At 40.4% G+C, this 22,160-nt stretch overlaps 1 protein-coding gene across 1 annotated transcript in view; it reads right to left on the bottom strand.

Moving 5' to 3' along the window:
• LOC122794560 (transmembrane protein 229B-like) overlaps window positions 1-19,260 on the bottom strand; it is a 156,180-nt gene extending 136,920 nt beyond the window's left edge. Inside the window, exon 1 of the mRNA XM_044063058.1 lies at window positions 18,745-19,260. Within this exon, the coding sequence (XP_043918993.1) occupies window positions 18,745-18,908 (164 nt within the window). The 5' untranslated portion in view covers window positions 18,909-19,260. The remainder of the gene's footprint in view (window positions 1-18,744) is intronic.
• Window positions 19,261-22,160: the final 2,900 nt, after the last annotated feature.

The raw sequence follows: 22,160 nt of genomic DNA, 5'->3' as shown, positions 1-22,160 counted from the left end.
TTGGGATTGCCTTATCCATGCAGTCCTGCAGGTGCTGGTAGAAGGCATTTGTAAGTGATTCAGCGGCTTGAGTACTGTTTTCCGCCGCTGGGGCCTTAAAGGAGACCACACTAGTCTTTAGAAGTGTGAAGTCGGCTTTTGAGAAGTTCTTTACTGTGGTCTTTTTATTTCAGGTGGGGTGGGATGAGGACTTCCAGCGAGATTAGTTTGTGATCTGATCTCACCAGTGAGGGGTATACTTCTGGTGTTGAACATTGTGCTCCCATGTTCGTGATGATGAGATCAAATATGTTATCTCCTCTTGTGGGGATGGTGACTAGTTGTTCCATGGCATTTGAGTTTATGAATTCCAGGAACTTTTGGGCTAGGGTGTTTGGGCTTGAGTAGTGTTCCCAGTCTATATTAGGGTAATTGAAGTCACCTAGTATGATGGTGTTTGGTGATACATTTATCCTCTAGTGTTTTCAGGAAGGCCATGTGAGGTTCCTGAGTTTGTGAGGGTGGCCTGTAACATGCTACAATTTGCAGAGCAGTCTTGCCTATGGTTAATTGCACCTGGATGGTCTCCGATGCATCGTGTGTTGCCACCAGTCTTGAGGTGTGGGTGTCCTTGATGAATATGGATACCCCTCCTTTCTTGGTATTGTCCGGATTTTGGGGCGGAAAGCATGATATGAGGTAAAACCTGATAGCTGGGGTGCTCTCAGGAGCCTTGAACCAGGTTTCTGTCACAGCACAGACATCGATGTTCTCCATACTGAGAAGGGCCTCAGTGCGTGCATTTTGAGATTTAGACTTCTGGCATTGAGCAGCATTACCCTTAGTTTTTTCCTTTTTGTGTTCTAGGGTGGTAGGTTTAGAATTTGAGCCTTGCCTAAAAAGGCACTATGGGGTGGCAAGAGCCTTTGCCAATATCCGAATCCCAGGGTGACAGGTGCAAGCCGTCCCTTGAAGCAGCGTGGCTTGTCCAGCATGTCATCCCAGGCAGACAGATACTGGATCCCCTTTGAATGACACCAGTGTTTAAGCCAATTGTTAAAGCTGATCATCTTATCTCTGTATTGTGGCATCATTCTTGGTGAAGGTAGGATACTGCTCAAGGTCAGTGTCATACCTGCCTGGGCTACATAATCAGAGAGCTCCTCAATGTCTCTTTTCATGTAGTCCAGGAGGTACGCCTCAGGTCGTTTACACCAGCGTGGACAATGACTGAGTCATATTTGTACCTGCTGTTGAGAGACCTGAGTGCTTGCGTTATGTGGCGGATTCTAGCACCCGACAGGCAGCTTACTGTGACCTTCTCCTTACTCAGTCTGGTGAGCGGGATGTCAGTGTGTCTGACTATGGAGTCACCAATGACTAGTGTGTCTGGCATTGTGTTTGGCCTTAAGGGCTGTGACTGTTTGACACTCTGACTGTGAGGTCTATGTGTTGCAGGTGTTGTGTTCTGAGGTGGTGGTTGTTTGGGTGTCTGCTTTGGTGGCCTCTGCTGTTTTGGTAGATTTTTGATCAGAGCCTCCGAGTATGTCTTTGTGTGTTTATGTGTATGATTTGAGGTTGTAATGGTACTATGTGAGACTGGGTCTATAGTGTGTGTGGTAACCTTCTCCTCCTGACTGGTCTTGCCAGTCCTATGTTGAGAGAGCTCAGCCTCCAGTTTGGCTGTATAGTTGCATCTCTCGCATGTATTTGTGTTTTGTGGGAGGAGGAGAGGGTTGTCTGTGTACATGAGGCAATTGTAACATTGCCTCAATATTCCCAGGTTCACCAGCTGAGCAGGAGAGGACACTAGCAACTGATCCCTCGACATGCTAGAAGGATAGACAAAAACTTTAAAAAAGGTTCGGGGACGTGGGTGACCGAAAATGGGGGGTTGCCTTTTGGGTACTATCTATGACAAGAGTGCCGTATCAAGGTAATAAGTACTGTAGGAGCAAGTGCTAGGTTTAACAGATAGAGAATAGTCTACTTGGAGTTAAGTAGAGATGATCTTTTTAGTTATAGGATACGCTGATTTGATCAGTAGTATAGTTCGAGGAAGGTAGTTTTAAGGAAAATTTGAAGAGTGGACTTTAGGTAGCCCGAATAGTTTAAACCTGCTTAACCGGCGCTGCCCTAGTGTGCAACAGTGGCAGCTCCGCGCTAAATCGCGCTAATTCGCGCCAAAGCGTGCTTTATAGCAGGGGGCTGGAAAAGACAGGAAATGACCCAAAATGGCCAATAAACTACAAGTTACTGCCTTAAACCACTCCTCTGAGGACAAACAGGCAGCTCAGTACTCTCTACTCCCACTAGTGAGTAAAGAAACTACCCGTTGGCCAAACAAGGAAAATGGAGAAAACGGGAACCAAGACAAAGCCCAGGGATCAGCAAAATCTGATCACTGGAACAAACTATTAGAAAAGTATGGAAAACATGTTTTTCACTGTGGTTTTCTGGCCAGGGACTGTGGTCAGGATGTGTATATCCGGTGTGATTACTCTATGGTCTGGTCTTACCAGTGAGGGATACACTTCTCATCTTGCCATCCAGTACACATGTTGCTGATTATCACATCCAGTATGCTTACCCCTCTTGTGGGAGTGGTACGTTGTTCCTGGGCATTTTGGTTTATGGATTCTGGGAACTTTTCTCCTACTGTGTTGGTGCTAGTATAATGCTTCCAGTGTATGTCTGGGTATTTTCAGTCAACCAATATAATGTGGTTTGGGGGGCTTGATATATTCATGTATTCCAACATAGGCCAGGTGCAGTTCCTGGTGTTAGGACAGTAGTCTGCAGCAGGCTATATACTGGAAGGCAGTTTTAGCCACTGGTACTTGACTATGGCTAATCCATGCTGCTTCTTATTGTGGCACCAACATGGGAGTGTGGTTATCCTTGACAATTATTGCTAGTCACCCTCCTTTTATAGCTTGTTCCATGTTTTGCGGCTGTACAGCACAGTATGAGGTGTAACATGGCAGTGTTAGGGTGCTGATGTGAGCCTTGACCCAGTTTTCTATTACAGGACAGATATCAACATTCTCCATACTGTGTGTGTTTACACTGCACGCATCTTGCGGTTTAGACTTCTGGCATTGGGTAGCATTACATCTAGGTTCCTAGCCCTTGTGGTACCTATGAAGGTGGGTTTGTGTTTTGAGACTTACCTATTCAGAGCACGCTGTGGTTACTGACAGCCTTTGCCAGTATCCATGGGGCCTGGACTGATAGGTGCACGCCACCCATAGCAGGTGGTGCATCATGTCATGCTCAGCATGTCTTCCCAGGCTGAAACACATTGGCTCCCCTTTGACTAACTGCATTACTTCAGCCAGTTATTGCAATTGATCATCCCATCGTCATTTTGTGGCTTCATGCTTGGTGAGGGTGGATGTTAGTCAGGGTCCTCAAGTGTGCATATAGTACATGGTGTTATATTACTTAACACAAGGCATTCATGCTTCAGGTGGTGCTGCAGGGCTGCCTCTGTCGGATGCACATATTACACTCCCTGTACATGTTTGTGAGCAGGTCATGTCATTTTGGGCATCCCTGTTATTATTTGAGTGAGTCAGAGAGGGGTATCATTCCCAGGGTTCCTACTGAGCCAGTGTATGTGCTATGCGTTGCCTCTTTGCCAAGGCCAGGGCATACTGGGCACGCCTCCTTCTGCCTACTGGGGCAGGCTCAGATTGTTCCTCCTCCGAGTCACCCTCTGCCTGTGATGGCCTTGGCAATGGTGGGGGGCTGTTTGGCCCAGCCCTATGCTGGTCCTACTGCAGCTGTTTTCGCAAGACAATATTATGTAGCATAGCACATACCATGACAATTTGGGTACATGTAGTTGGTGAGTACTGCAAGGCTCCACCACATGTGTCCAGACTCCGGAACCGTGACTTGAGCAGCCCAAACACACGCTCTATTACATTACGTGTTTGTGCGTGTGCCTCATTATGGCGTTCCTGTTCAGGTGTGTGTGCATTTCTGATGGGTGTCATCAGCCACGGCTCCAGTGTATAACCTGCATCCCCCACTAGGTGTCCGTGTGGGATGTCCCCATTGGCAAATGTCTGGTACAGCTGCGTCAAATGCCAGATGTGGGAATCATGGTAGCTCCCGGGACAGCCAGCACACACATTCATTATTATGCCCTGGGCATCACACACGACCTGGCAGTTGATGGAGGGGAAGCCCTTGTGGTTAATGTAGGCCCTACCCCAACTCACCGGCTGGTGCTTTGATGCGTATGTGCGTGCAGTCTATTGCACCCACTACCTCAGGGTATACCGCTATTTGCTGGAAGAGACGCATATTGCTGGTCAATACCTCATGGGCATTGGGGAAATATACATGATCACCGACATGTGCTGACATGGCATCCAGGAACTGGTGCAGTACCCTGGAGGCTGATGCCTGTGATATCCCCATCATATCACCAGTTGGTCTCTGGAAGGTACCTGCTGCTAGTATTCTTAGGCCAACACATACCTTGGTTTCCACTGAGATGGGTTCCCCTCTGTTGGTTCTGTGTGTGAGGTGTGGCCTGCACAGCTCGACTATTTGCTGCAGGAGCTCTCTGTTCACTCTATAGCGCTCTACTACCTCCAGCTCATGTAACCCATGGTAGGTGACCCTGGGCCTGTACACTCTTCTCCGTCTCCTCACTGTGGTTTGTCTGGCACCATCTGCATTGTCACCACCCTCAGCAAGTCACCTATGTCTCATTATGACAGCTATGGCAGCCCCTAGCATTTCTGCTCTGAGTTCAGCTTTTTCAGTTTTCACTTCTAATAGCTTACTCCTGTCTTGCAGTATCTCTTGAGAGAAACATCCTGCACTGCTGTTTGCAGAGTTTTAAGTGCTGAGCTGGGCTACTATTCTGCCTGTGTAATTGCCTGCTTCTAATTGTTTTCACCTGCTAGCTCCAGCAGTATTCCCTGCTAGCTTCCTACTAATTCTGTTGCTTCATTTTTCCTTTCTGTTTCCTCAGGGGGAAGCAGCGTGCATACCAGCAGAAACACGCTCACAGTGGCTTACACGCGCGCACACATGCTTAGACGGTTCAGGATCTGCCTATTCGGGTTAAAACGCACACACACCAGCGCAAACAGTGTTACAAATTTACCAACACGCTTCCACATGCTCAGTCTGCTTACACGCGCGCACACTGCCCTACTCGCGCTTCATGGTGCGCGCACACTGCCCTACTCGCGCTTCATGGTGCGCGCAAGTGCGCATGCACGCCCAGTAAGAAACTTTGGTGTAAGTAACAGTGTACACATTCCATTTCTTGACTTTCCCATGCTCATCTTGTGGCACTCCTCTTTCCATGATCTGTGTCTGTCATCTGTCATGTAACACTGACCTCCAATGAACTGCATTTCTTTCTACCATTCCCCCCTGTGATGTCACCTATCTCCTACTCTATTCCTCCCCTTATGTATCTCTTACACTACTCAGACTGTGCTCATTTGCTATGTGACTGTGGGATTCAGTATCCTAACTCTCATTTACATCAGATTGCCTACTAAAGCTTAAGTTACATGTCTTAGACTCAGCTTCCCCCCTCAGCAACCACTACACGGTGGCCATGTTGTTTTTGGTCTGCTGGTCCCTCCATTGTCATTCCATGTATTGCATACAACCCACATTTGTGGGTTTATAACCTTCATTTTTATGTTTTATACAGCGCAGCCCGTTTGCATATATTTTCTTAATATTTGCATCAGGTTACCTTGCCAATGGCCACATATTTGGTGATTGGCATGCTGTCTGACACATATGCACCCTTTATTTGGAGTTGACATGGCTCCATTGTGATTTTTGCAGAAACGTACTCAGTTGTCAACTGAGTACATTTCTGCAGCTAAAACGGCTCTTACACGGGCTGCTTTCTGTTTCGTGGATCGCTACTCTACCTCATTTGCATGCCTTTCGGCTGCAAGTGAGGTATTTAGCATATCCACGCCCAGTCCGTGTAAGAGACATTTTAGCTGGTCACTTACACAGAGTTTCGGGCTGTTCCTGGATCACAAGGCTTGCATGGAGTGTTACACGTCTCTTACACTCCATGCAAGCCTTCGTGAATCCTGCCCAACGAGCGTGTCCATCTGAGTTAGGCATCTTACACCCACACTGGTCACACTGTTTAAACCCCAACTTAACTTCGTCTGACATAGTAAGGCAACAAGGCTATCCTATAGAAAAAACAAAAGAAGAGATTGAATAAGGTGAGAGAATACCAATGATGGTATTTAAAAAAAATACCAGAAGTGGTAAGGAAGAGCCTATCAAAGGCAGGAAAGAAGGACAGTACCAATAATAGTAGAAATTAAATTACCAAGGTAAAGGGTAGGGAATATAATTAGGTTATAGGCGACAGTGAGAAATGGCTAAATTAGCTAAAAAAATTTGAGGAGAAACTATCTTAAAAATTACAATTTTCTACTTAGCTTTGAGAGAGATGGCTAGCACGTCTGACTAGGAGTGCGGCAAATGAGATCTGAAGTAACTTGGAGAGGGGCATTATGGGTAGGTCTTAGCTGAGAGTTTTTGGCTGGCGCAAGCTTGGAAATGGCCGTATAGGTTCCGAGGATGGAACCAAAGTCCTATTTGTAATGAATAAACAAAGATTTACATCAGATCTATATTTAAGAAAACACTTTCAGCTGAGCTTCCTCAACTCCATCTAATAAAGTCATTTGCAGAATGGTTTACAGTTTGATCACTGAAAATGCCTGCTTTTATGAGGCTATCACACCAGACTTTATCAGCCTGTTTTGTATCACATGTATATAAAAGGCTGCCTCTGCCTTTGTGGGGGCTCATATTCCTTGAGCCAAACAATGAAAGCTTTATTACAGAACTTTTTCCAGTCTGACTTGTCCATATCAATGTTTCTATCACATGTAATATGAGAGGCTATGTCCAATTTACAGGGCTCATATTTCCTGAAATACACCATGTAAGACTAATATTCTCTTGTTTGACAAAAAGGATTAAAGTACCTGCTTACAAGAAGCTCATATTCAGATTTAATGTGACCCGTCCCCATTCTTCTTCCTGATGAAGGTAGCACATTTTCTATGCAGTGGAGGTAGTCATTTAGAGCTACACTAGGTAACTCTAATTTTTTGAAAATTACATGCATTTAGAGAAATAGACTACATTAGAAACAAGTCACAGTGCTCATTTTTACAGAGCTCATGGATGGGCACATTTGCTTTACAGTATTTAAAGAGACTAACGCTATTAAGTGGTTTCCTTCTTAACCATAACGTATTAACTGTCACATTTGATTACAGTGATGATTCTAACAATACCAAGTTGTCTGTGCAGATTGAATCACTTAAAGATGGAAACCCACAGCTGAATCTTCTACTGCTTCATCAGTTGTGTTTTTAGTGTGAAGATGTCAAGCTGCAGCAAGTTTCATAATAGTGCTTTGTAGTGTGTGAACTGGCAGTTCATTTTCTAGAAATTTTCCATTTTTCACCACTGTGGTGTGACTGTGGAGTTGATCTATACAATTTAGGGGCATGCAGGGGAACTTGCTTCCCTGCAAAATAGATTTTGTTCAATTTTTTATTGTTTTTGTCAACTTGTCATTTTCAAAATTACATTTTTGGTAAATGGTGAGCCAAAAAAGGTATTGTCAATGTTCAATATGTAAAACGCTGCAAAGACAATGAAGTACAACACTGCCATTCGTTAAACATACTAACAAGAATTTATATTTAAAAATAAGTGTAGGGGCTTAAAACACATTTTCATAGCTCTCAACCTTCCATCTCCAAAATGAGGAACACTCGCATTCATAATGTGGAACAAATGGGCAAAATGTGGAACACATACTAATGGCTTACTAACAACTTCAACTAGGAAGATCATAGGATGGTTAAAATATGCTGGTTTTACCTATAAAGAAGATCCTTTAATGAAGTATTATGATTAATTTCTATTTACCATGGATTTCACTTAAAAAAAATTCCTAACACTGAATGTGTGACAGACTCTTTCAATGTGGAAATTTGAGGAACTTCGAGGAACATGAACTTTTTAAGACCCCAACTGAGGTACGTTCCTCGTAATGAGGTACACTTGAGAGGTATGCATTTCATCTGTTTTTTTTTTCTTTTTGTAAATGCAGTATAATTGACCTGTTTAACAACTGTCCATTTTGAAAAAAAGCAGTCCCCAAACTACTAGACTGTATCTGGAAATAGCTGGTCAACTTCTTGTGAAATGTTAAAAGGAAAGGATCAGAAATAGATTGAATTTCATTTGAAATGCTTAATATCATGTAATGCCCCAACATCTAAAACAATGAGAGAAATCAGTTTTCTTTTAGGCTTGAAACAAACTGATACTCAATCTTGTAAAGCACAATGCCTAGTTCTAACAGCACTGAAGGAAATATGGGCAATTCTGTTTAATTACTGCATGTTTTGGCATGCAGAATTAAAATGGAGCACCTGGCCAAAAAATGCTAACAGTAGTGAGAATATACAGATTTTTCACTATCATGTAATGCCCCAACATCTAAAACAATGAGAGAAATCAGTTTTCTTTTAGGCTTGAAACAAACTGATACTCAATCTTGTAAAGCACAATGCCTAGTTCTAACAGCACTGAAGGAAATATGGGCAATTCTGTTTAATTACTGCATGTTTTGGCATGCAGAATTAAAATGGAGCACCTGGCCAAAAAATGCCAACGGTAGTGTGAATATACAGATTCTTCACTGAAGGCATGCCAGCTGAGAAATGAAATGAAAAAGCAAACACTGTGAGAGAGTAACTCTAGTTAAATTATCACTTTTTATGAAAAAAACATTTTAAAATCTTATTTCTTAAGAATATTCTAATACATTGATTCAGATATGTACTTAGCCAGAGCAAATACCAAATGCATAAATTTGTAGTGAAATGAAAGGAAAAAGCATCCAAATGCTTACAACTGCCTACTGGTGGTATCTAGCAGTACAGGTTTGACGTCATCTCATGGGTGTACTTGCAGTTACCCATCTATTCATTTTAAGTAATATTTAAAGATGGTAAAGAAGCTTGCTTTGCTTAATATGGAGGGGGGAAGTCTATTCCACAGGAGAATTTTCACAGACAGGAATCTGACTACTAGCATTTTTTGTTTATGTTGCAATAAAAGTTTAGGTCGCTAGTAAAGGTATTTCTGGTACTGCCTGTTTTGAAAATTTAGAAGTTACAAAGGACAGAATCATTTGAGACCTGACACACTAGGCAAAAATCACCCCAAAAGAGTATGTACAACACCGAAAAGGATAAATGGGGCTCAGAGATATTCTGTTAAAGGTAAGGAATTTACACCTTTGATCTTAGTGTGGAAACAATGAGGTTAAGGTGGATAATGTGTTGGTTAGGTATGTTATGAAGAAACACTACATCCAATTAAGGGTCTAATAAGGGAGAAAGAGAGAAGGATGATAGCATCTCTGGATCTAACAGGCATAACCCTTGACAATCAACTCTGCTAAGTGGAAAGATTTTCTAAATGACTATGTGGTGTATACTAGGATGCATATGTTTTCCAAATGTGACAGTACTGCACTTTTATCATTCGGCCTTAGGCAATAGTCATGGCACAGAGTGTCTGTATTTGATATACCCTTTGCAGATTTGGGAGTCTTGTGGGGAGTTTAACTTCAGCAAATATGGTCAACCACAGACTCAGCAAATATGGTCAACCACAGACTCAGCAAATATGGTCAACCACAGACTCAGCATCAGTTGGAACTCTATAGAAATAAATACTAAAGAGCAGCAGCCCAAAGCCCTGTTGGATGCACTGGCAAGGAGTATTTTGCTCGAAAGAATGCCTAATCTCAACTTGATGAGTTCAACTTGTTTTCTAATTTGCTGTCAAACAGATAACATGCAGACTTGCATTTTATTTGAATAATTTGTCAATCATGCCCAGGTGTGGAATTATATCATAACTTTTTTTCAGACTGAGATAATGCTGTATGTACAAGTTCTGCTCTCATCCAGAGTTGACTAGGTTAAACAGATAGATCCTCTCACAAACCCAAACTGACTTTATGTTGTCAATATTTTTGTTTAAGAGGTCAAAATGAAATGTTCTACTCTCTTACAGAAAAGGCTAGATAGGGTAAACATTTTGGAGACTTTGAAGTGCAAGTCTCAAGACAGCGAGACTAAATGTGTGGTAAGTCTGATAAGTTGAACTTGCATTTATCAAGTCTGATATCACAGTGTCTTCAGTATTACTTCTCTGCAAATGGCGATCATGGAGTTACACAACTAGTGCGCGTGTGGAGGAACATCCATTGGGAGATGTAGGCGGCTCTCCCCCAACAAAAAAAATTCAACTTTAAAGGAGAAAAACATTATTCAATATTTTCAGTATTCATAGTTTGTCTCTAATTTTGCTATTTCTTTTATGTAATTCCAAGACTCACAATTTCAGGTCTTTGAATTATAATTGGGAGCTGTTATAAACAGGCTTATTGCTCTGTAATTTCTGAGATCAGGGGTAAAAGCACTCTTATGAAAAAGATGACAACACCATTGCATCAGGAGATCAGTTAGTTACAGTAAATTCAACTTAGTGAAATCCTTAGAGCTCAATGCCTGATGACCAAGTTGAGCAAACTTGCAACCTGCAAGGGAATAATATGATCTGGTCAGGTGAGTAGTGAGTTGGCAGTGAAAAAAATATATGAAGCATTTGTGAAAGAGAGAATTGATTATATATACATATTCATATATATATGTATATTTGAGAGGGGTGTTTTAGAGTAAAATGCTTTAAAGTCATCTGTTCAACGAGAGAAGGCAAATAATGTCATTACTTTCAGGGGCAAATATATAGTGGATTCAGTTCTCATACTATAACAGCACTCTTCTTCTTCTTCCAGCTTTTCTCGGTTAGGGGTCGCCACAGCAGATCTTCCGCTCATGACTGGCAGTGGAGTTTTACGGTGTCGAGTTGCCAGCCCGGCACCCAACCTTCCACAGAAGGCGCACACACACACCTAGGGCCAATTTAGCGTGGCCAATCCACCTACAGCATGTCTTTGAGATGTGGGAGGAAACCAGAGCACCTGGAGGACACCCATGCGACCACAGGGAGGACATGCAAACTCCGCATAGAAGGTACCCCAGCCAAGGATCAAACTGGTTAACCTCTTGCTGTGAGGTGGCAACGCTAACTGTTGCACCACCGTGGATGCCCTATCATACTACAATAGCATAATGCATTTATATTTTTACATATATGTCCTATGCTGTAAAGTGTTTACATGGGTCTAAATTTAAAGAAATATGTCACAGGGGTGCTATACAGTTACACACCTGAAAGCCAAAACACAGACTGGGTCTACTTAATCTGTAACACTGTTTTCAGCTACTTTCTCATACAGGATATCTCATGTGAATATACCCTTCCGAAAGGATTCAGATTGAAGGAAATAAATATTTGACAAAGTAATGTATCTCAATGTACTTCTAGACAACACACTTGCTCCTTCAATTATAAATCATATGAAAAATTGTTTAAGCACTCAAGTAAATGCAATATCCCTTACCTTAATACATATCGCACCTCACAAATCCTCCAAAATAAACACCTTCTGAACGGATATACCTATGAGGTTTGACTGTAATAAAGTGAAAAATAATTTTGCATAAATATATTCAACAAACAAAATTGTGCTTCACAGACAAATCAACAACTGACTATGACGTCTACTGCCTTTGCACACACCTGTCTCCAACCCCCAACCCAAATTGTGATTATTAAAAGAAAATGCCCATAATACTCACGTAGTGGTAAAAACCAGCTGCATTGGTACATTGAGAAAAAACGGCAGGTGCCACTTAGTAAATAAACCCGTAACAAAAGGTCAAGCGCTTTCATCCCTATCACAATGGGACTTCTTCAGAACCATTAAAATCAGTTTAAACAACCCATTTTATAAATCAGAAAATGGTCACATGGTACTAATAAACTTCAAAGAATTAAAGCAATCTCCCATTTGCTAAATATGGAATAAATTATGCAATAAAATTCTACACATTTTGGAATTATAAAATCCTTAAAAACCTACTGATAAACACATTTTAAAAACAGAACAACTAACATTCGTACAAATATGCAGCTTTAATTTTTAAAATAGGTGTAATCAAAATATTTTCATTGATACCAGAAACTACTGTAGAGTTTAGTCTCAGTTGCCACAAGAGTTCCCTTCTTTTGATTTCATTCTCCCAAACACCACCCCTGTTGTCTCTTCTGATTAACTCCACTATGCCAAACAAATTTTTTTTTTAAAAAGGGAACAAAATAATGTGAGCTTGTATAATGCACTACTAGTGTTTTTATTTTTTTATGGCATATATATGCTCAGATTCATTTATGTAGTGATCTTTTTGTCATGCCTATATAAAAATAACTACATCCCTAACAAATAGCTACATAAACTAGCCCTCTGCTAGCACAATTACCTGTCATCAAACTAATATGTTGCGGTAGGTTACTTATCATCAATAAGTTGTTGTGTAGGATATACCTACAATATTTGCACACCGCACATTTAGTAGTTCCCCTATTAATAGTGTTGGTTACCAACACGGGGTGTTCAAGCAAATATTTTAAATTATGTCCCGTTTCATAAACAAAAGTAGGTTTTTCACCTAACATACTAATAAATTCTGAACTACTCGAAGATAACCCAATTCTTCATCAAACTTTCTTTAATCTTTGTTTGAAGTATTTTTATTTACAAAGTGGCACCTGCCGTTTCTTCTCCATTTACCACTGCAACTGGTTTTTACCACTACGTGAGAACCTTGTTCTAGTTATTAAGCTGGCCTCCTGCCAAAAGCAGCATTTACTGCTCATTGCTAAGTTTCCTTCCACCATTCCTTGATAATTGCAAAAAATCAACAATTACATTATCACCACTGTAGCAGTGTGAGCTGGCCACACTTATCTGTTGTTCTGCTAATAGTAACATATTAAATCCAGCTTGCAAAAGAAGTCATTATTGAAAAATCAGAGTGCCTACAGCAGTCTATCCTTATATGGCAACAGATCATTGTTAAGTACCAATGTCAGATGTGTTGCAGCAAAACACATCACAGATTAGTTCAAAGAGTAACAGACCCAGGTTAACCTATGAACTTTATAATATGAGAGGAAGGAAAGTAGTAACACATACCAATTAACAGCATGCTGCCGCTCTTCTCTGCTCACGTGGAGATTACTTGTAATGCATTTCATCAGGTTAACTAGTTCATTAAAATAATGAGTGCAATAACCCTACAAATACCGGAGGTCAGACAGTGGAAACTTTTTTAACCATACTTTTATAATTTTACTATTTAAAATTCAGAAATGAAAGAAAGGAAAGCAAAGTTTCCTCACCACCCCCTAATCTAGCCTTGTCAGTGAGACAGAGATAAAATGTCGTAATAACCAGTCAAACCCAAAAATGTGCTGCCAAGACCTGGCTCATCTTTTACTCCTCATAATACGCAAAGATAATTACTACTTAATAACAAATCACACAACATCCAACTTTGTTTTGACTGTGTGACCTGTTTTTGTTAGCTGTCATCTTTCATAAAAAACTTTGAAATTTAACATAGGTTCATAGGTTAGTACTAGGCTAACTGCCCTTTTGGGCCATTTGAAGCCTAGCCAGTTACCCCATGTGAGAATCAAACCATGCACCTTGTGTCTTTAAGGTAAACTCCTTAACCATTATGTCATCCTCCCACCCCTGTATTCAAACAAAGCTTACTCACAAGTACAGCTCTTATTCATTAACAAATACCCCAGCCAAATACCTTATAAAATAACACAAATGCCCTTCCTAGATAGCTGTGTCAAGTTTTGTTTTATGGTAGGGGAAAATCTACACAAACATTTCTATACCAGAACAGGTCAAACAGGATATTTTTAAACTTTTAACAGACTCATGAGGAGTAAAGAAATACATTAGTTGCATAAAGTACTGTGTGAAGTTTCACCTGTCCGATTTTTATATGAAATAAGACAGCACGGAATATGATGCACACAAAATGATGTGCCTTAAGTTAAGGTAGACATGCCAAAGCAGACCAATCCACCATAACAGTGGGACTAGGGTACGCAGAATGTCAGGATTGTTTGGTAGCCAGCCTTCATCTTGTTTAGCAAGTAAAACTTTCTTAGGCTGCCAACACCCTCCACTAACCATAATGCTCTGTAGTGCCAAACCTCCAGATCTTTGATACAACATACAAAAGCATTTTAAACTCATAGGAGAAAGGAGGAAAACAGAATCAAAACAAAGTATACCAGATGCAGGTGAAGGTGGGTTAGTATCTTTATTACGAGGGACCTGCTCTTACAGATCTACAGTTACACAAAAGATATCACTTTTGTACCATCTAAGAAGTCCATCCTCCAAAACAGGGTAGATTCCCAAGCAAATTATCATAAGCAGTCTTGCTATGAAAACAATCTTAAACAATGGTGGCCCTAAAGGAAGGCCTGGATATAGATATGACTCACAGCTTGTAGTTTCTAGCAAAAGCAATATAGCAGCTGCTGCACATATACCTTCTACTATAGCATTTATAAAAAAAAAAAATGCTATGGAGGTAGCAGCTACTCCCGCTGAATGAGTCAAATTGCATACTGTCAAACAAATACCGTGTCAATGTGACCCTGAAATTCTTTACCCAAGCTTTCTAGTTTGAGGAATATTCCCAGCATAAAAAAAAAAAAAAAAACAGCCCAGACAGTAATCAAATTCCTATGAAAAACAAAATGCCAAGAATCAACAAGACAGAATGCATTTCTGAAATTCTCTTAGGAAAGATGACTTGCTATGAAAAATATTTATTACAAGAAAGACCTTAACTTAACCACAGAAACAAGTGCAAGGGGAATTAAGGTTAGCTTCTCTCAACTGGAGGACAGATCTCATTGTGGCAAAGGGTCCTATGTGCATGGCTGGAGGGGATAAGTAGGAAGGAGCCCTCCAAGGAGAAATAGGAATGTACCCCTCAGGAAGGCTGTAGAAACCTTAAGTAATGCCAATGACAGAGTGCAAAAACTTAGAAATGTCTGCTAGATGCACTTTAAATGAGGAATAATTAAACCCAGAATCAAAAATCCTGGAAAGATAATCAAGAATTGAAGGGAGGGAAGAGAAATAGAGGTCCAGTCCTTTAACAGTGGCCCATACACAAAAATTAGTCCATTTGCATCTATATGTCATTTGGTCACTCAGGTTTTACAAAAATGAGATAATATGATCAACTGGAAGGAGAAAGAAGGGTTATTAGTGGCTACTTAAAGTGGAGAACCCACACAATAGGCCAGAATGAAAGGCTGTCCAAGTGATGTTTGTCTGATGAATGAGTTAGTAGCACTTGGGAAAGATGCAGGCTCATTGGCTTCTCCAGAAGATGAAGTAGGACAGTTAAAACTAAATATGCAATGGACAGTAAGGGATGACTAGAATGACTTTGTTTTTGTGTAACTTTATTTCCTTGATGAACCTTATCCTTAGAGGAAATGTGGAGAGTACATGAATTCAGGCGGCCACTTCAAAACCAAAGCATCCATGTGGCATACTGATCACACAAGTCTAGAACCACAGCATCCCTCCGGCATCTGCTCAGAGGTAAGATGAGGAAGTAGTAGCTGTGGTAGTTGGCATTTGTTGGAGGTGCAAAGACATCGAAGCAAGGCTTACCCACATTCACAATAACTTCGGAACTACTGAAGGTCTAATTTACCATTCAAGAGGTATTATGAAGCAATGACTGTTCCTGCCTGCTAGAGACCTGCCCACCCCTGAAGTCTGATTTCAACTACCAAGCAGTCAGAATGAATGATCCATTCTTATACCATCATGACTTCTCAACACCAGGGGTAAGAGGATGCCTCAATCCTATTTTTTGCATTACCAAGCCATGAGAAAACACTCCCTTCAGTGCATATCTCATGGAGGGGGCACTAGGTATCATGGTGGAAGCTCTAGGAGGACTCTGGTCTTTCTGACCTGCTGTTGGACGACAGGCTGCAGAACAAAGGGTTCAGGAATAAGTTGCTCCAGCCTAGTATGGTGCAGCATCAAGAACAGGAAGAGCTCCCAGGAGGAATCACTGCAAGAGAGCACCCTGGTTTGACATCTACAATGACACTTACAGTAGCATCAACACTAAAGAGACTTTGTGTAAACAGAAAAATCAAGGCAGGGTATATCAGAAAATATACATATGCCCAAAAGGATGGCAATGACATCAGCTTCCCAACACCTGCCTGGTAAAGAGAATACAATCTGCACCTTACTAGACATGGTCAGATCCAGGGAGAAAAGTAGGAAAAAACAAAAAACACCAAACCACCCTTATGGCTGTCTTAATGAGAACCTGTCAGAGAAGAGAAGAAATTAGCTAATAACAGAGACAGAATATGATGAGCAGCAGGAGCAAAAACTGCAGGAAAAAAATAGCAATGATGTTGGCATTATCAACTATGAAATAGTACCAAACAAAACAAGGACATTAACATATAGTACCTAAATCAGTACAGGTCCCAACACTGGGATCAATGCAGACAGTGTCAAAACCAGCATCCTTAAAATCAGCACCAGATGTTGAGGCACCAGTGGGAAAATGTAAGGCATCTAATCCTCTGCTTTCTCTACTGCTATTTCTATACTGCCTCCTCTCCCTAATCAATACTACTATACCCCTCTGGAAGTAGTAACTATCACTAGTAAATTAAATATCTTTGACATGAATGTAAATTTTGCATGTTCTGTATATTACCAGAGATATACTGTACAGTGACTTGCCCTATCCTGGAAGATTATAGGTAATAAATGTAATCTTCCTCTCACTAATACAAAGTACTTAATATTGTAATATCCTTTCTTTGTACAATTGTGCATGATATATTTGTGTGTTACTATATTTCTGTGTTACTAAAGGAGCATTTCTCCCCAGGCCTCTACTGAAAATGGAAATATATCCAGCTGGACTAGCCCGGTTAACAAATGTAAAATAAAATAAATAAATAAATCTAAGCTGTGAGAAGAATATCAATCAAGGAATCCCTTGCTCCTAGAAAAGAAGTAGGCGAAAGGCCAGTCAGAAGAATACCTCACCTAAGCCTTCAAAATGGCCTTGGTCAGCTTATTATAATTAATATAATAAACGGAGAGGTGAGGGCAGTCTTGGGCATAGGTGGTCTTCAGCTTCAATGTACAAGGAAAACACCCTTGCCTGAATGACTTTTTGATACAACAGATAAATGTGAAGATTCCTGTAATGAAGTAAGCTTTACAGTTTCTGATAAGGAGTCAGATATTACACAATAACAGTTTATACTAGCTCATCCACAACAATAACAACAAATATACAAACCTGGCTAGAATGAAATCACGTTTTTTTTTTTTAGGACAAGATTGAGAACCAGGCCCTGTTTGATGTTCACCTGCTTACAAAACCAGAACAGGAAGAAGCATAGCTTCTACAGAGTCTGCATTTCCAGGGCAATATACAAACAATGGAAGTGCCAGTTTTTGTGAGAAATCTTCCTCCCACAGGCACAGCACTGAAATGAAAGTTCAGCTTATAACAATTAAGGAATACCTTAGCACAAAAACAGATACTTGAAATTGATAAAAAAAAAAAATCACAGAATAAGTGAAAACAATGTGGTGGGATGCACGGCACACACATCATATATATGTATACACACATTTATGCAGACACACAAATCTCCAAACATGTTTTGAGTTTTCCAATATAGGAACAACTGTTGACCAATTAGGCAAGGGTGTTACTTCATTCAACTACTTTTTATAAACACACACAGAACATGCTTGCAAGCGTAATGTTGAATGCAAAGGACATGAAAATTTGTTTTGTGATTACTTAGAATTTAAGGATAACCATATAGACAAAATATTAAACAAATTTCTAAATGACAACACTGCGATTGCCAACTTCAAAAGGCCCCATAACACACAAAAAGTCCTACGATCATGCAACTTACAAAACTACTTTACAATTAAGTTGAATGCCAGCCTCACGCTGAGAAAAAGAACACCCCCAATAAAAATAGAAAAAAAAGAAACAGAACTGCATGTGTTCACTCTCTAGGCTAAGCACAATTCTCTCATCAGTGGTGAAAGGCCAAAACAGAGAAAGAATACCTCTGTTCCGGATGTTGTCAGTGTCAAATAAATGGCATAGCCTCAGCTGTCCCCGATTTCCAGGGACAGCTCTGATTTTTGACTCAAACTTTAGCTCAGTCCCTCTTAACCCCTCCTAAACGGGTAACTTTTGGAGAAAAAGTAATGAATCATATTTAATAAATAATGGCAATGATTACAATTATTGACTTCTTTTACTTCAGAATATGTATATATATTCGCATTCTCTTACTTTCTCAACGTCACAAGTTAATAGTAATAATATTAAAAGTGTCACAGACTGCTCCTGATTATTTCTGGACTTGTCCCCGATTGCCGTAACTCTCAACCAATCTTCTTGTAGGTTAGAAATCAATCTTTAAAAACATTATTGGCCTGATAGCATGCTGTCTCTTCCTGACGTTGCACTGCACTGCGACAATGAACTCGAACTGGCACCCGGAAAAAGCGAAAGGAATCGAATGGCTGACCATACAGCATCAAAGAAAATGAAAGGGTTGAGCCTATTCTGTAGCACCAACAAATATTAATCTCACCTCTTCAAGCGCTCGGAACTGTTGTGAGTGATTTTTAGAAGGTCCCTGCTAGCTGCCTTCATTTCGCCGCTGACGGGCCTTATCGAACCTTTGTCACACTGTACAAAGTGGCTTCCCTTCTTTTCCACCGGCTCTAATCCCATCCACACTTCCAGCAGGCACATGTAAACAAAACACCACGTGATTTCAGCGCTTCCACTGTGTAGTTGAGTGACAGGTGCTGCCGGTAAATTTCCTTGTGAAATCTTGAAAGTGTTTCCAAGAACTCATATGAACAAACATTAAGTGCTAATCCTGTAACAGTTACTTCACGTACATTTGACAGCCGCAAAGAAAAAGTGCTGGTACTTTGTTACACTGTTATTTAGAGGGTGGCAACCGGAGCTACTGCTTGTCTTAACTGAAGGCATGATAAACATAAATTAACTTGCTTTATTTACTTCGGTTTAATTTTAGAAGGTTTTTGAGGATAGTAGCCCTCATAAAGCAGTAAGTACCGATGCTTTACCTGGACAGGTAAAGCACTTGTCAAGACAATTTACGTATCGCGCGATTTACAATTAAATATCATTCTGTTTTTTAAAATGTCCCCTGATGTGGTTTATGTTTGGACTAATCCTTGCTCTCAACCTTCCCATCTCTAAAATGTGGAACACTACCTCACAGTAGCTTTCAACCGTCCAGATTTTGCCTTATATTTTTGGTCTGTTCTGCATAAAATTTGTGGCTTTCTGGCAAATAACTGAGGATTGAAGTCACCAAATAATGACATACCTTTGAGTTTCAGACTTCATATACTTAAGAACATGCATGCTAACATAAGTCCTGTTACTCAAGTTACTTTCTAAGTTTATAAGAGCATTGTTTAAAATATGTCCATATTTTTTGGCCTTTGCCCCCCCCCCCCCCATTATTTAGGCTTTGTCCAGGTTTCTTGCATTAATACTTTGAGAAGTATGTACCTGTCACAGAGCAGAGCATTTACTAACAACTTGAACCAGCCCACGGCATGATTAATTAATGATTAATATCTATTTAGTCATATTCACTTTTGACAATTTAGTATTGTTTACTGTCTATTAATGAATCTGTGTCAGAAGTTCAGAACCTATTGGTGTGGAACAGTGAGAAGAGCTCAGTCTCCTTGTAAACAGTTGAGAGTATACATCTCAACCTTTTAGCATAAGAAATCTTGACAAATACCAAAGTAATGGAGGGGGGTGGGGACAAAGACCCAAAATTAGGGAAAATTTTAAATATTGCTCTTATAGACATAGAAAGTTGATAGAAAAAAAGGTTTTGTGTTTGTATGCATTTTTCCGAAGAATATGAAGTCTGAGACTGAGAGGTATACGCCTTTCTCTTTTTATTTTTTTATTTTTATTTTTTTTTGCTTAAGCCGGTAGTCATCTGTACTAGCCAAGTGTAAAAAGTGGTATATTGATGTATAAAATACAGTTGCATAAGTAAAACTTACCACAGCAGTGGATGTTTGAATGATCACGGCTGCAGTAGCCTTAGCTATAACTTCAAAAGTTTGAGGACAACTTCTATCTGGTCCAGACCCGTCAGGCAGATGGAGCTGACCTGACTAAAAGACAAGTTTAGGCATGAAGCCCTTCAGCACTTTCCTGCCAGCAGAGAGAGAGAGATGCAGCCGGAACCCTGAAAGGACAATGCTAGGAACAACAAAAAATTTATGTCAACTGCCCGGCACAAAAAATACACCAAAAACAAGGGGAACGGAGGGAGGGAGCAGTTACTGCAGTAGTAATAATTCTAGCCTTGGCAATATGGGTAGATTACCATAGCTAACTACAGTTGGGAAGTGAATGAAGACTCCAGGAGCTCCTGAAGAATTGTCCTTGCAAAGCTTAATCTGGACCTAGAGAAGGATTCAAGCTTATAGTGCTTTGTAAAAGTATGCAGAGGACCAAGTAGCAGCTTTTCAAATTCTTCTTGAGTCCAACCCTTTCCAAAAAGCCATAGATGAAGCCAAAGCCCTGGTAGAGTGGGCCTTGACCCTGCCTGGAATAGTTTTGTTATGGTGAGTATAACAAAAGTTAGCCTTAGAGAACCATTTTGAAATACTGTTTTGACACAGGTTGGCCCTTTTTCTTAACTTCACAAGAAATGAACAATTTCTCTTAAGATCTGAAAGCTCTGAAAGATTTAGTACTGTCAAGATAGTACCTGAGTTGTCTGTGGATATCCAAGGTATGAAGTATACTTTCTCCCTTATTTTTAGCTCAGGAAAGAAAACTGGGAGATAAATAGCCTACTTAAAGTAAACACAGACACAATTTTAGGCATAAAAGAAGTATTCATTCTCAAAGAAGCCCTGTTCCTATGGAAAACGAGATAGGGGTGACTCACCATAAGAGTTTGCACCTCAGATACCCTTCTTGCAGAGGTCAGTGCAATTAATAAAACTGGTGTAATTTTTAAGAACACTGATGAAGGGTTGATCCCAAAAGCTTTGTGATTTTTTTTCCTGTTTGCAATAAACGTTGCATTTTACCTCAAGATTCCCAGGCTTTGGATTTTTTTACTATTGTAATTGTTAAGAACCTCAGATTAGCTGGTTCAAATGGATTAAGTGTAAGCTTCTCTAACACAAAATTAAGATCTCAAGGAGGGGGGGCACTGGTTTTCATGATGGCTTGTTATGCAAAACCCCTTTCAAGAACATTTACACGAGACTGCATTGAAAGAGGAGACATGCTGAAATGGCTGATAAATGAACCTTAACAGAGGAATAAGAAAGACCAAAGGATGGTAACTCACACAAATATTGTAGAATCAGAGAACAACTAGCCCTGAATGGATGCAGGTTATGTTGTTGGTACCAACTAGAAAACCTTTTCCGTTTGCTAATATATGATTTTCTAGTAGTAGGCTTTCTTGCTTCCATTAGTACCTGCTGCATGACCGCATTAAACAGGTACCTAAAAGGAATTAAGACCCTATCATCCAGTCAGTCAGTTGAAGTTGATTAATATCAAAGTGTACCAAACAACCCTATATCTGTCTGAGTAGATCCAGTGTATAAGGAAGCTTGCAGTAATTACCCTTGGCCATTTCCAATAGAAGGGAGAACAATGGTTGCGTGGGCCAGAATAAGTCACCACAATAATTTTGGGGTGATTCCTTCTGAATCTTCAGAAGTACCCTGTATATTAGTGGAAAGGATAGAAAAGCATACATACAGAAACATTCATTCCCAAGGAAAAGAAAAGAAAAGGGATATGTCTTTCAGGCCTTCTTGCATGGACTCCTGGAGCAAACTCTTTCCAGTTGATTGTTTAGAGAGGAGGCAAAAAGGTCTATTCGAAGAACTTCTCACAGATCTTAGAAGACCCCCCCCCCGATCTAGTTCCCATTCATGAGGGTCTGTCCTGGTCCTGCTCAGCTTG

This window comes from Protopterus annectens, chromosome 1.part0 (assembly GCF_019279795.1).
Source record: "Protopterus annectens isolate FY-2018-M chromosome 1.part0, PAN1.0, whole genome shotgun sequence".
NCBI lineage: Eukaryota > Metazoa > Chordata > Ceratodontiformes > Protopteridae > Protopterus > Protopterus annectens.
This window is presented reverse-complemented; position numbering and strand designations above follow the sequence as displayed.